At 40.4% G+C, this 16198-nt stretch overlaps 1 protein-coding gene across 2 annotated transcripts in view; it reads right to left on the bottom strand.

Annotated features, from left to right (window-relative positions):
* The window catches only part of NIPAL2 (NIPA like domain containing 2), an 85578-nt gene that overhangs the window by 11717 nt on the left and 57663 nt on the right, over positions 1 to 16198 (bottom strand). For both annotated transcript variants that reach the window (XR_001303390.2, XM_003125547.5), the window contains exons 6-7: positions 10585 to 10681; positions 1091 to 1226 (exon numbers count right to left, since the gene is read on the bottom strand). Coding sequence is in view for 1 of the 2 variants with exons in the window: in XM_003125547.5 (XP_003125595.2) it covers positions 1091 to 1226; positions 10585 to 10681 (233 nt within the window). In the remaining variant the exon portion in view is untranslated. The remainder of the gene's footprint in view (positions 1 to 1090; positions 1227 to 10584; positions 10682 to 16198) is intronic.

Raw genomic sequence — 16198 nt, 5'->3', positions numbered from 1 at the left:
GGTGCAGCGACTAAACAAGGGTGATAGGAATGCAGTTTACCTTCAATTATATCTGGCTTTTATATTCATGAAGCATAGTTTAAAGATAACGATATTAATCCGTTATTTCCAAAAGATATTATACTAGTACTGATTAATTCAGAAGAAGAGAGATGAAACAAAATAGCAAGATGCAAGTATTAGAAACACACTTGGTCTTATAAACAAACCAATGAAACAGTTTGTTTAGGACAAATGAAGCACTGGGTTTCTGCAGTAACACACTCCTTGTGACAGGGTCTGTACTCAATCTATAACGATTAAACTTTCTTATTGCACCTAAGGAAGGAACCACTGTCTTCCAGAGTTTGGGCTCTGATGTCCTGGTTGGCATTGGGACTGTGCTCTTGCAGAGTACTTTGGGGTAAACAGAAGACTTTCTGGTGGACTCAAACGAACTCAGCAGCCAAGGCAAAATTATGATGTGAAAAGGACATGGAGAGACTGAAGCAGATGCAGGAGGTGGGGTGGGGGGAGGGGGAGAAGAGCAGAAATTAAAAATGTTCCATGTCACCACTGTGAGGCCCCAAGAGGAACATAAAACAATCATTCTGCAATCTCATGGGTACAAAGAAAATTCTGGTTCAAGATGCCAATTTCAGAGAAAGGATTTCCCTCCCGGCCAAATGTCTGGTTTTGTCCATCTCTGGGCAATTAATGAGCATGAGCTAAGAAATGAAGGTGAAGGGTTCATGTATTTCCTATATTTAGAATGAAATCCTGGATGTGGACCTGCCCCTTTGATTTATTGCTAATGACAACCTGTGTACGATGGATATTAATTACAAGCAGAAGAGCATCAGGAAAGTATCAAAGCGCACTTAGCTGGATTATAACCACACTTCAGAACTCACAAAATGTGAAGGCAATGCTTAGTAAAAACGTATTATTGGATGTGAAGGATAAAGCCAGGCTGAAGATAAGCTGTAGACCCCCTCACCCTTAGAAATCAGTTGCATCTCATTTTAATTATCATCTGAAGCCAATAAAGACTCATGCTCAGAAGCACAGGAAGGCTGAAAGGTTAGTGAGTATGTAGAAGCCAACTTACTTGACTTGGAAAACACAAGACGCTATCATGGTGATAAACATGATATAGAAGATGGGATAAGTTAGTTGCATTTTATCCGTCACAGAAAAAGTGATCATGCCTGAGACGGCTTTTACTGAAATAACAGTCACTGAGGCTGAAAGAGAAAACAGAAAACACAAGTAAAATACATATTTGAGATAGAATTGCAAATAAACCTCTTAACTTTACAAAGTAGAGTAGTAAATGCTCCTAGTGTGCGTGATGAATGAGGACTGCCGTGAGAGGTGTAGGGCAGGCTGTGACATTGGCCAGGCAGTCGCCCTGTTGCCCAGGCTGTACTAGGCATTTGCTTAAATCAGCTAAAGACCTGCTGTGTGACTGGGTGCTTCTTATCTTTGGAGCAAGATGCTTATTTACCAGCACTCACTGTTGAAAGGATGCTGCGGAGGTTATAATTACTGGTAGATGGGAAAGGAGAAAACAATGAAAGGAGGAGCTAAGAAAAGGCAGATTGCCCAAGTGACATTAATAGGAAAATAACGATTAAACTATACTGGAAAAACTTAAAGCCAAATAGATGAGAAGACGGGAAAGTGAAAAACTCACCCCGTGACTTTACTAAGAGTTATACTAAGTCTCTATATGAGCCCTTTTGTTAGTAGATGCCCAGAAATTTCATTAAAAGTATTTTTTGACAAAGATGCTAATAGGAAACAGGACAGAGCTGAGTATTCATTTCTCAGAGCCAACCATAAATCTAAGATTTACACAAGCCATGTCTATTTATTTTCATACTAAAGAAGAACTTAGCCCCATGAACCAATTTTTCATAGGTTCCAGATAGCAATGAGGAAAAAGTGACTTGGTAAAAGGTTATATGAATAGGAAAGCAATGAAGCATTTTCTGGAAACATCACGTTTCTGTAGGAAGAAGAGAATGTTTTTGTCTTACTGTTGCATATAATTCCATAATTTAGCTGAAAGTTAAAAAATGATTTTTACATGAAATAAAATAACTTTAAGTCAAAGGTGATGTGAAGAAGAAATGCTACCTTTGTTGCTATTGATCTACTTGATCATAACTTATCTGAGCTTTATTCCTTTTAGCTTTTGAAAAGGATATATTATATATATATATCCTTTATTATATGGATATATATATTTCCATTACATATTTTTACGAAATGTTTAAAATAGCAGGTGATGGCCAACTAAGAAAAGCCTCCCATAATCTCCTTTTCCAAAAACTAAAAATATACTTTGACTTGAAGGGTACCAGGGCACACTTCCAAATCAGGCATTTTCTTTGCTAAAAAGTCATAATTAACAGAGGAGACCAGGTGATAATTTTTTTTTTTTTTTGTCCTTTTGTCTTTTCTAGGGCTGCCCCTGTGGCACATGGAGATTCCCAGGCTAGGGGTCCAGAGCCACAGCAACTCGGGATCCGAGCTGCATCTGCAACCTACACCACAGCTCATGGCAACGCTGGATCCTAGACCCACTGAGCAAGGCCAGGGATCGAACCCGCAACCTCATGATTCCTAGTCGGATATCGTTAACCATTGCACCACGAGGGGAACTCCAACCAGGCGATAAATTCTAAAAACAAATCTCCGCCTGGAACAAAGAGACCCTTGCAGCTGGGCCCCTCTTCGCCTGCAATGTTTTTTGACCTGATCCTTTTACATATTTTCTACAGATTATGAAAATAGTCATATTTTAGCTCATCTCGGCATTTTAAATATCTATAGACCTGCATGGCACCTGATGGTTTAAGTGTGTAAGGTTAGCTCTTGAGGGACCTTGATTTCCTCCTAAACACTTAGCATGAAATTAGAACACAGTGTGGTGATGGGCTTGTGGTCTGAACGTCCAGATTTCCCAAAGGGATCATTAATGGAGACAGAGTTGAACACCCTGTTCCCTTAGTCTCAGAACCTCAGGATGGCCAAGGTCACCTAATTCAACCACCATCTGATGTTAAATTACACTTAAATACAAAACAAATACAAAAGTAGAATTCTTTATTAAACAGCGAAACCAACTATCAGTTGCTATAGTTAATCATTCTATTTTCAAAGCATGCACAATCACCACCCGATTAATCACTATGTATTGTAACTCTAAGTTATTTCTAGACTGGTGTTGAGTACTTCCAATTTTTTTTTTGAGGGGCAGGGGGAGGGTGGTTGATGAGGACCGGTGGAAAGACCGAACTGTAATGTGGTACCATTCTAATGCTGTATATGTAAAAATAGAAAGTATTTCATAAGCACGGGAAAAAAAGGCTAAGAAGAAACTACATACCATCGGTGGTTATCTCTAACAAACTTTAAACTCAGTTTTTTAAACTATAAAAGTGTACATGTTCACCTAAGACAATGTGGAAAATGCAGAGGAGTCTGGAAAGAAAAATAAAAATCATTTGTAATCTCAACACTCAGCTCCAAGTCATTTTTAACATTTGAGACCATTTCTTTGTAGTTATTTTTCTATCTCTATGCATAATTATACCATAACATGTGAATCATATAGTATATTACTACTTAGGAAACTATTTTCCTTTGCCATTAAGTATTTCCTATGTCCCTTTTTTTTTTTTTTTTTTTTTTTTTTTTTGTCTTTTTGTCTTTTCATCTTTTCTAGGGCCACACCAACAGCATGTGGAGGATCCCAGGCTAGGGGTCTAATCGGAGCTGTAGCCGCCGGCCTACACCACAGCCACAGCAACACCAGATCCGACCCTCGGTCTTCGACCTACACCACAGCTCACGGCGACGCTGGATCCTTAACCCACTGAGCGAGGCCAGGGATCGAACCCGAAACCTCATGGTTCTAGTCAGATTTGTTAACCACTGAGCCACGACAGGAACTCCTAATTTTTTTTAAAAAAGGCAGGATTTTTCTCAGTTAGCAAGTAAGCCTTTGTATGTATACTTTATTTTGGTAATTCCCTATTCTTGGATATTTAGATTATATCCATTTTGGGGGGGAATTAAAAATGAATCTCTAATGAATATCCTTGAATATAAATCTTTGTATTTCATTCTGCTGATTTCCATAGGAAAATCACCTACAGGGCAATTACTGTGTCAACAGCCATTGCCATCTACTGAAATCCATCAGCAAAGTGTCTTCTACAGAAGACCAAACACACTCCCATCATATCATGGTGCAGTGCTCAATTAATTGGATTTTTATATTTTATATTTTCTTGGTACCTTTCTCATGCATATCTACTGCTTAGTTCTCAGCAGTAGATATGCATGACTTTTGTCCTTGTAACAGTGCCATTTTTGCCTTGCATTATGCTGACCGATGTTTAAAATTCAGCCCTCTCAATTTACTCCTAGTTCTTCACCAGTTGCTCCCTCCCAGGACTTTCCTACATGGCCCTCAATGTCTCCTTATTAGAGCCATAAATATTTCATTTATTAATTTGGCTTTGGCAAGCAGAGCGTGCTAAGTAAGCACAGAGAAGGACCTCCTGGCTTTCCTAGCTTCCTGATCAGCTGAAACGCTTCTGCTGTGAGTCCTTCAATTCCTTTAAGAAAGGAGCTCTTGGGAGTTTCCTTCATGGCTCAGCAGTTAACAAACCCGACTAGAACCCATGAAATGCGGGTTTGATCCCTGGCCTCCCTCAGTGGGTTAAGGATGTGGCGTTGCCATGAGCTGTGGCATAGGTTGCAGACCCAGCTAGGATCCCACGTTTCGGTGGCTGTGGTGTAGACCAGTGGCTACAGCTCCAATTCGAGCCCTAGCCTGGGATGGCAGCCACAGGCAAGAAGAGTCACACCCTAGAAGCCAGATTCCCTTCTTCCTGATTGCTCTCACTTTCTATTTTCTCTTTAGTTCCATTTCTTATCCATCACACAGACAAGATTATAACAACATAAAGCAAAAACCAAACCAAACCAAAACAAAAAACCCACCTCTATATTACCACTACCTCTCCTTCATTTCTAGTTTCTGCTTCACACATGCTTTTCAATCACAACGAAGGTAGGTACAACGTTGTGTGCTACTTTTTCAACTACCATGACACTGTACATATTTTTCAAAGCTGCTACATGATTTCCATAATCATCTTTTCTTCTTCTTCTTCTTTTTTTTTTTTTTTTTTTGTCTTTTTGCCTTTTCTAGGACCACTCCTGCGGCATATGGAGGTTCCCAGGCTAGGGGTCCAATCGGAGCTGCAGCCACCGGCCTACACCAGAGCCACAGCAACGTGGGACCCAAGCCGAGTCTGCAACCTACACCACAGCTCACGGCAATGCCAAATCCCTAACCCACTAAGCAAGGGCAGGAATTGAACCTGCAACCTCATGGTTCCTGGTTGGATTCGGATTCGTTAACCACTGAGCCACGATGGGAACTCCTTCTAATCATTTTTTCTTCTAAAAGTCATTAACGATCATTGTGAAGTGCCCAAACAGCATCAATGAGTATAAAGGAAGTATCTGTTCTCATTTCTTACTGTAACAGGAAACACTTCCGGTATTTCACCATCAGGGATGCTTTAGCTTTTGGTTTAAGAAAAAAATGATTTTCTGATTTCATAGAAACAGAATATAGGACGGTGGTGGATAGCAGGGGCTGGGGGAAGGGGAACATGGGGTGATGTAGGTTAAAGGGCACAAAGTTTCAGTTATAATAAGAAGTTTTGAGGATCTAAGGTACAGCACGCTGGCCATGGTTAAGAAAATGGTATTGTGAACTTGAAAATTCCTGAAAATAGAGCTTAAGCATTCCCACCACACACACACACACACACACACACACACACACGTTCCCCATGTTAACTCTATGAGGTGATGGACGTGTTAATTATCTTGAGCTGGGGAGTCATTCTATAATGTATATGTATACCAAATTGTCACACTGTATATTCTAAATACATATAATTATATTTGTCAATTATTTCTCAATAAAAACTAAAATTTTAAAAAGGGAGAAATACGTTTTTAATACACAGGTAGCTATTTATCCCTGTTGTTTTTGAATTCTTTTTTAGAAATGTCTATTAAATTTTAGCATGCCTTTTCAGCATCTATTGAGATAATGACATGATATTTCCTTTTCGAGTCATTAACTTGATGAATTACATTAATAGATTTCTTAAAGAATCATCACATGATGAATGAACTAGTTAGTTAATGAATTTATTTTGTGCTCACTGTGCTCAGTTCTAGGTAATATACATAGTGTCACTAGTACAGACCATCTATGTCCTCATCTGGGGAGGAGGACGAGCTCATAACAATGTTTTCACATATAAGCAGAATGCGTAAGTACAAATTATTACAAGTGTTATAAAGAAAAAGAATGGTTTTCGGGAGTTCCCATTGTGGCTCAGTGGAAACAAATCAGACTAGCACCCATAATGGGTTCGACCCCTGGCCTCACTCAGTGAGTTAAGGATCCAGCGTGGCCGTGAGCTGTGGTGTAGGTTGCAGATGCAGCTCAGATCTGGTGTTGCTGGGGCTGTGGCTGTGGCTGGTATCTGTAGCTCTGATTCAACCCCTAACTTGGGAACTTCCATGTGCCAAGGATGTGGCCCTAAAAAAAAAAAAAAAAAAAAGAATGGGTTTCATTAAGTCCACTTGGTTATGAAGTATGATTTGTTCTGGATTCTATTTGCTAATTTTTTTATCTGGGATTTTTACATCAATATTCAATAGTGAAATTAGTTCAAAGTATTCTTTATATATCTCTTTGAGATTAGTATTTATATTAATTATATAAAAAGGAAAGCAAAAGCTTTCTTCTCATGTCCTCAGATAGCTTGAAAAAGATCTGAAAAACATATTCCTTACAGATCTTAAGGAATAATCTATGAAGCTATCTAGGCCTGGTTCTTCTTAGGATGTAGCTTTTTTTTTTTTTTTTTGTCTTTTCTAGGGCCGCATACGGAGGTTCCCAGGCTAGGGTTCTAATCGGAGCTGTAGCCGCCGGCCTATGCCACAGCCACAGCAACTCCGGATCCAAGCCTTGTCTGCAACCTACTCCACAGCTCATGGCAACACCGGATCTGAGCGAGGCCAGGGATCAAACACACAACCTCATGGTTGCTAGTCAGATTCGTTAACCATTGAGCCACAACGGGAACTCCAGGATGTAGCTTTTTTTTTTTTAATAATTTTTTAAAATTTTCCTACTGTATTTTTTTTTTCAGGATGTAGCTTTTTAACAATACTTCTATTTTTTCCATCGTTGTCTTCCTTTTAAAAAAACTGATTTATTATAGTTTTCATATTTATTTTCTGTATATACATATTATCTCTAATTTTGAGTATTTGGTATGTATTTTTTATCTTTTTTTTTTTTTTGGTATTTTTAGGGCTGTACCCGAGCCATATGGAAATTCCCTGGCTAGAGGTTGAATTGGAGCTGTAGCTGCTGGCTTATGCCATAGCCACAAAAATGTCAGATCTGAGCTTCATCTGCAACCTACACTGGAGCTCATGGCAATGCCAGATCCTTAACTCAGTGAGAGAGGCCAGGGATCAAACTTGCATCCTTATGGATACTAGTCGAGTTCATTATCGCTGAGCCACAATAGGAACTCCTGTATTTTTTTTTCTTGTGAAGATCTATTTTATTGTCTTTTAAGAACTGATTCCTGAGTTTATTTATCAATCTTCTGCTTTTCTATTTCATTAATTTTTGCCTTTATCTTTACTAATTGTTACCTTCCACTTTATTTCAGTGCATTTTCCACTTTATTTCAGTGCATTTTCCCCTAACTTCTTGTGTTGAGTGCTTAATAGACTTATATTTAAAGCAATGAATTTCCTTCTGAATACAGCATTAGTCATAAACTATAGGTTTAATATTAAGTGTTTTCATAATAATTTAAGAAATATTTGCTGTAATGAAATCATGGTTTCTACTTTGGCCCAGCTGCAGTTTAAGAGTAGTGTTTAACATTCCCAGGTGGTTTTACTGGTTTTTACTTTTGTTATTATTTTCTGTTTTTATTTCACTGTGATCTGAGAATGTGGTCTGTACTATTTCAACTTCCTGGAATTTATAAAAAAATTTCTTTGTGGCCAATTATAAGATCAACTTTTGTAAATGTTACACGGCACTTGAAAGAAGGTGTATTCTCTGCTTTCTGGATTTAGAGTTCAACATTACAGCTGCCAGATCAAAGTTAAGCATTCAGTTTCTCTAATTTTACATATTTTTCTGTTTACTTATTCCCATGAGCTAAGAGAAATCTCTTGCTCTTCTTATATTTCTGTTAATGTAGTTTCTAGAATAGTTGCTGCCCAGTCTACTGAGGGCCCCCTTCCATGGTGCTTCCTCCTTCCAAGCCCCAATCCTGTCCTAATTAGCACCTAAGTACTGATAGGGAACCTCCTGGATCCACTGTGCATTTAATGCCTCTGCCTTGATTTTTAACTCAGATGAGATACCATGACCTTCTGCTTTCGTTTACTTGCAATCCGAGTTAACTTGTTTTAGATGAAATTTATGTATGAAGTCAAAATATTTCACCAAGTTCCTGCTATGGCGCAATGGGATCAGCAGCGTCTCTGGAGCTCTTTGAAGCAGGTTTGATCCCTGGCCCGGCACAGTGGATTAAGGATCTGGCATCACCACTGCTAAGGCATAGGTTGCAACTGTGGCTTAGATCTGATCCCTGGCCCTGGAGCTCCATATGCCCCGGGGCGGCCAAAAGAGGGGAAAAAAAAAATTCACAACCAGCAAGGGCCAATCAGAACGGGTGTTATTTTGATGGGAGTTCCTGTTTCGGCTCAGCAGTAAAGAACCCGACTAGTATCCATGAGGACTCAGGTTCGCTCACTGGCCTTGCTCAGTGGGTTGCCATGAGCTGTGATGCAGGTCGCAGATGGGGCTTGGATCTGGCGTGGCTGTGGCTGTGACTGTGGCATCGGCGGCAGCTGCAGCTCCCATTAGACCCCTACCCTGGGAACTTCCATATGTGGGTGTGGCCCTAAAAAGACAAGAAAAAAAAAAAAAGAACAGATGCCATTTTGATAACCTTTATAGAGCTGAACCAGAGCAAACAGGCTGAATGCAATTTCAGAATCTTTTTCAAAATCAATACGGGAATTTTTCTGAAGCCCCATTTGGGAATCTTTCTTTTTTACTTCGTAAACTTATTCCACGTGCATTTATGATCATAGCTGATATGTATGGTCTTAATTCTATTTTATTTCCTATTTAAAATTTCCTTTATTTTCAATATTTTCCTTTATAATGTATGTCTTTTACTTTGCTTTTGTTGTCCCTATCTGGTAATTCGGAAGAAAACAAATATAAAGTTCTTTTTCTGTTCTTTTGATCAACAGCATACCTGAATATGTTCTAGGGAAAATTTCTTTCTATAATTAACTATCACAAATGCAAATCTTCCAATTCAAAGGGGAGAAGCGGTTGATGGAATGAAGAAATAAAAGCTCCGAGCACCTCATGAACATGGAGACTGCAGCTGTCCCAATGGTATAAGTACAGTTTATAAAGGCAGAGCAAACAACACAGACGAAGGAGCCATCTTACTGGCAAAGAAGAGGCAAAGGAAGAATTATAAATAAATTTTAAAAAGAGAATTTCCCAAATGATCAGTGAGATCTCCTGGTATTGAGATGTACATCTGTATGATAGAGAGAGTGTGTGTGAGAGAGAATGAAAGACAGAGAGAGAGAAAAGTGGGGAGGTAGAATAAATTATAAAATATATAGTGGGCTTATATAAGCATCAGCTTTCAAATCTTATAAGGTACCTCTGGAAAAAAAGGAAATAGGTAGATAAATAATGAGTGAAACAAATGTATCTAAGAAAATCATACTGCTTAATAAAATCATATTAGCCATGTTTCAAAGTTTCTTAAAAAATGTGACTAGGATAGGCCTTGATAACTAATTTCTTCTTCTTCTTTTTTTTTTTTTTTTTGGTCTTTTTAAGGCCACGCCCACAGCATATGGAGATGCCCAGGATAGGGGCCGAATCAGAGCTGTAGCCACTGGCCTACGTCATGGCCATAGCAATGTTAGATCTGAGCCGCGTCTGTGGCTTACACCTCAGCTCAGGGCAATGCCAGATCCTTAACCCACTGAGAGAGGCCAGGGATCAAACCTGTGTCCTCATGGATGCTAGTCAGACACATTTCCACTAAGCCACAATGGGAACTCCACATAACTAATTTCTGATACAAAAGTTTCCACTGAGTTCATTCATTTGTTTCTTTTTAAAATATGCTTCAATTGCTTAGTAAGAAAAAAATCCCCAAATTGTCAGAGAGCAAATGAAATTATCAAGAAGAAAAAAAATCCTTAAATATATTTAAAAATTAAATCTTTATCGATTGTAGCAATGTACATGCAGAGTATAATTGGCATAACTGAGACAGTTTCTTTCTATAGGTCAGAAGCGACAAGTAGAAGCAATGAGAAAAAAATAGAAAGCTCAAATATTTTCCTTCAAACTCTTATGATTTAGCATGGTTAGATTCAAGAATTAGGAAACAAAAAATATACCCTTACCCAGAAGTGCCACCAGGGTTAGCAGAATCACAATGTGTTTCATTCCTTTTCTTTTATGGAAATATAGGAGAATGCAGAAAAGTAATATCTCTAAGATCTAGAAATGAAAGAGATAAAAGACAGTCAAGTATAAATTATTCTCGGCAAAATCTTCAGAATGCCACACTTCTCTTCTTGATTTTGCAACAGTTCTCACATGAGGGTTGAAGGGGACTAGAGTTCCTAGGGACAATTATAAATCTAGGAGAACAATGCAAGGAGCCTCAGCCAACCAGAGCCAGATCACTTATGGGGCAATGATGCTCAAATCTAGATCTCTCGTCTTGATCTCCCTGCATCTCCAGTGTCATTTATCCAGTTGTCTACCAGCCATTTCCATATGCATGTTTAATAGTCACATCGCATGAATATGGGTGACATTTAACTCTTGACTGCCTAGCTTCCCTACCTGTTCCTCCTGGGCCCCCACCCCCTCAGAGGATGGCATTGCCACATCCCTGCTGCACAAGCTGAAAATACTTTCTTTTCCCTCACTCCCTGCCACCTTCTCCAACTACTGCAATAGCTTCAGAGCCTCTTTACAATCTGGCCATTCAATAGCAGGAGGAATCATTTTATAACACAATTTGGATAATGACATATTTCACTCAGAGAAACTATATGTGATATACATACAAGATATTCACAGCCGTACAAGTACCCTAGTACCCTCCACCCAACATGAGAAAGAGAACACATCAAGCGCTGGGAAATCTTGCCTCCTCCAATTTCACTCCTGTTCTCCTGCAACCTCCTAGGAAACAGGACACTGAATTTTGTGTTGGCCATTCATGTTAACAGTTTACCACATTTCTATGTATCCTCAAGTGACACCATTTATTTTTGCACATTTGGACTTTATACAAGCAGAATCATACTTGCTATCACTTTTTTTCACTGTGCATTATGTTTATGAGATTCTTCCAGGATGACACATGTAATAAAAATATATATTAGACCTAATCATTTTCCTTTCACTATTTTCAGGACTGCATTTTAGTTATGGAGCCCTCTTTAAAAAAACATAAGTCTCTATTCTTCCAACTCCGGGTTTTGCTTGTTGGTTTGTTTCTCCTTTTAATCATCTGTGGGCGTGGGAAGCAGCAGGACCATATCTTCTTCATTTAAGAACCTTTTCGTCTCATATGGAAGATGAACTCATCCCCTCATCTTTTCTTTTTCTGGCAAATGAAACCAATTATTTTAACTTTCCTTTACAGGACTTATTTGCCAGACCTTTCATTTAATCAAGTCACTATAAAAGCAATTAAACTCCTATCTCTCTGCTCTCCTGAAAGCTGCCATCACAACAGAAATATCCCTTGGAGTTTCTGTTGTGGCTCAGGGGAAACGAACCCAACTAGGACCCATGAGGATTTGGGTTCAATCCCTGGCCTCACTCAGTGGGTCAAGGATCTGGTTTTGCTATGAGCTGTGGTGTAGGTTGCAGATGCAGCTCAGATCTGGTGTGGCTGTGGCGTAGGCTGTAGCTCAGATTTGACCCCTAGCCTGGAAACCCCCATATGCCACAGGTGCAGCCCTTAAAAAAAAAAAAGAAAAAAAAAAAAGCATAAACAAAAAACCCTAGAAAAATCCCCCTCAGCTTGGTCTCCCCTCAACCCCAGGTAACCATTTCTCAAGTGATGCAGTTACAAAGAGCTCACAGCAGTGCTCCAACCGCCAGCTGTATTTATTGCTGGAAGGAAGAATATTCTTCCCGCACTAATGCACAGAGTATGGCGGCTAAATCTGTTCACATGCCGATTATTAATTTTTTGAGGGGAGGATGCGGGTGGTTATCTGTTTTAAAAATCATGTAGGACTTTTTTTTTTTTTTTTTGTAACCTCCATCTCTGTGGCTTCAGATAAATAAAACATGAGTTCCTATTACTCAGAGAATGACAGCTGTTGCCCTGGGTTCTGTCCTGTGGCAAGCTCCCAGGAATAAAATATTCAAGCAGTGGGAGTTAAGGATGATTTTTTTTTTCTAGCCACAATTTTCCCTCTCTCTGAGAAAAATCAATATTAAAGAAGCGGTGATGTCGGCAGGTTGCTGTGACCCAGGAAGAGGCGGCTTTGCTAATTGCTATCTCAGAGCCCAGAAACATCAGCAGCACTGACTGTATGATCTCCACCTGCTTTACCTGCACTAATTCACAGAATCCTCATGATGACCTGAGGAGGGAGGTGCTATTATTACCCTGGTTTCAGAGATGAGGAAACCAAGACTCAGAGGGGTTAAGTGGTTCAGCTCTGGTAGGCAGAATACCCACCCTGCCCACCTCCCCAAGATGGTGAAGACCTCTGGAACTTGTGCATATATTACTTTACATGTCAAGGGGCTTTGCAGATGTGATTAAGGTTATGGACCTTGAGATGGGGAGATTATCACGGATTACCCGCGTGGACCCACCGTAGTCACAAGGGTCCTTAAAAGTAGCGAGCCTTCCCAGCTGTGGTCAGAGGGAGATGTAACGTGAGAAAGACCTAAGTCAAGGAATGCTGGCTGCCTCTAGAAGGTGGAAAAGGCCAAGGAAACAGATTCTCCCCCAGGGGCGCTAGCAAAGAATTCGGCCCTGCCAGTACCCTGACTTTAGTCCATGACACCCCATGTTGGACTTCTGACCTTTGAAACTGTAAGAAAATAAATGTGTGTTTCCCGAAGCCATTAAGTTTGTGACAATTGATTATGAAAATAATAGGAAACTAAGTCAGGTTTTGGGACCTGAAGTCTTTCCAGAAGAACACAATCTTCAGGTTGAGTTTTCTGAATGGATCCTGGGCTTTTTGGATTCATTCTTGATTTTTTTTTTTTTTAATGAATTTCATGCTCCAGGAAGGCAGTTTTATTTTACTTTTTTTTTTTTTTTTTTTGTCTTTTTGGGGCTGTATCTGCAGCATATGGAAGTTCCAGGCTAGGGGTAGAAATGGAGCTGTAGCTGCTGGCCTATACCAAAGCCACAGCAAAGCCAGATCTGAGCTGCATCTGTGACCTACACCACAGCTCATGGCAATGCCAGATCCTTAACCCACTGAGTGAGGCCAGGGAGTGAACCTGCGTCCTCATGGATGTTAGTCAGATTCGTTTCTGCTGAGCCACAACGGGAACTCCACATTCTCGAATTTGATGGTAAGGCACTCATCGCCATGTTTTCAGAGGCAAAAAGAGCACTGGCAGTTCCTGAAATGATGCTACACAAAATCCCACCACGGGAAACCCCATTCCCTGGGCCAAAATCTGAGCTCGTGTTCCCCTCATCTTCTCTCACCAAATTCTTTCTTAAAAGGAGAGCCTTTGATATGGCTTCCTTGCCCCAAAGAAATGAGCTCTGCAAAGGTTCTCTTTAACCCTAAACTGTGACCAAGACCCAACCCTTGGAGGTCAGTGGGAATTAATTCTGCACAGAGGGGTGCACGGAAATGAACTGGAGGGTTCACTCCAAGGGTGGATGACCTGGGTCTGAATGCTGCTCTGCCACTCAGTATTTATGTGACCTTGGTTACTGAACCTCCCTGTTTCCCCATCTGTCAGTGTGCAGGGCCACTGCTCCGGTGAAGGGCAGAATGTGGTCAGAGTGAGCAGAGGGTTCAGTGGGCACCGGCCACCGAAGTGTGTCCTAGTGCAGACCTACGAATGCTACTTACATTTAGACGAATCTCATGCAACAGAGACGGAGACCTTATAAAACATAATTTTCTCCCTTCAGGTTTTTAACACCTGCTGGTGGGTGTTGAAACAGCTTTTGCCAGTAAGGCTGACTTCATAATCAGCTTTGGAGTAGAGAATTACACAAACCGACAGACTGGGCCCCCGCTTCTGCTGATTTGATTTTTTGTCTTGGGAAGAGAAAATGAGCACCATGTAGATGATTTTGTGAAGGAGTCTATGTTCACAACACAGGTTTCCTTCTGAATAGTCTGTTGGGAAATCTGGGTGCGCAAAAAGGCCACAGTCAAGTCTGCCAGAGAACACAAAGTAACTGAGGCTTGGAGCCACGTTCCCTCACGTGGGTCCTGCAGAGAAGACATTCACAGTTGCTACTCAACAAAAGGCCCTTCGAGAGAAGAGGCTCGAGATCAAATAAGACTGGGCAGGGCAGGATTAGCAAAGTTAAGCTTGTCTCTTTCCTAAAGGACTTTTTTTTTGTCTTTTTGTCTTTTTAGGGCCACACCCTCTGCATATGGGGGTTCCCAGGCTAGCAGTCAAATTGGAGCTGTAGCTGCCAGCCTACACCACAGCCATAGCAACACAGGATCTGAACCACGTCTGCGACCTACACCATAGCTCATTGCAACACCAGATCCTTAACCCACTGAGTAAGCCCAGGGATTGAACCTGCTTCCTCACGGATACTAGTCGGGTTCGTTAACCACTGAGCCGTGATGGAAACTCCAGGACTTCTATTTTTCAACATGCTAACAGAGATGATGAATCCCTCAGGGGGCCGTGTATATTATACAGCATTTCTCCAAGATAGTGTGACCTTGGAAACCCAGTTAGTTTTTGCTTTTTGGCAAGTACCAGGTGGTAAAGGCTGCAAAGGGCACTTCATTCCTCTTTGGCCAGGAGACACCAGGCTTCTCAAATGCTCTTCTGCCCCAAAGAGTCCTAGCTCAGAGGGTAAGCTCCTGGGCCTTGTTTCTGAGGCTCCCATTTCATGTAAGCCTTAAAGGGAAAATGGACATGGACTTGGAACAGGCCAACGCATGCTACAAGGAGATGCTATTAGCTAGTCTGTAACATGACTCCACAATCTCCTTTTGAGATTACGAAACTTATTCAGACTTAAAAATACTTGTATTCATTTTATTAGGTATTTGATCAGTCCCGAAAGGCAGTTCAGGTGTTGCATTTTTACATGATATAATACAAAATCACACAAATAATACTTCAAAGAATCCTCATAATTACTGTAATTATGATCTTTGCAGTCATAGTTTGCAGAAAACCACAGAATCTGCCACATCAAAAGATTAAGTATTAATTATGTAGATGTTTAACAGATTTAAACCAAACTTCAGCTCAAGATCTTAGTATGTAACTGACAATGTCTAGAGTTTTTAATAGATGCAACCTACAATGGATCAAATTCCAAAATAAGATAAACTAAGATGACATAGAATCTATACCCCTGAGAGTCTAATGTCAATAGTGTTCTTCAAATATGATGTTATCAAAGGTTAATTTTGTGCTATCTTATAAGTATCTGGAATTATTTACAGTTTTGGTGACATTTCCTTTCTTTCTTTTCTTTTTGCCTTTTCTTGGGCCGCACTTGCAGCATATGGAGGTTCCCAGGCTAGGGGTCTAATCAGAGCTGTAGCCACCAGCCTACACCACAGCCCCAGCAACAAGGGATCTGAGCTGCGTCTGTGATCTGCACCGCAGCTCACGGCAACGCCAGATCCTTAACCCACTGAGCAAGGGCAGGGATCGAACCCGCAACCTCATGGTTCCTAGTCGGATCCGTTAACCACTCTGCCACGAATGGAACTCCGACATTTCCTTTCAAATTACTTTCATTATTTTACAGGAATATGGGTCTCTCTCAGGACTGCTTCAGGAATTTTCCTC

This window comes from Sus scrofa, chromosome 4, assembly GCF_000003025.6.
Source record: "Sus scrofa isolate TJ Tabasco breed Duroc chromosome 4, Sscrofa11.1, whole genome shotgun sequence".
Taxonomy (NCBI): Eukaryota; Metazoa; Chordata; class Mammalia; order Artiodactyla; family Suidae; genus Sus; species Sus scrofa.
Note: the sequence above shows the minus strand (reverse complement) of the source record. Positions and strands in the feature narration are given on the sequence as shown.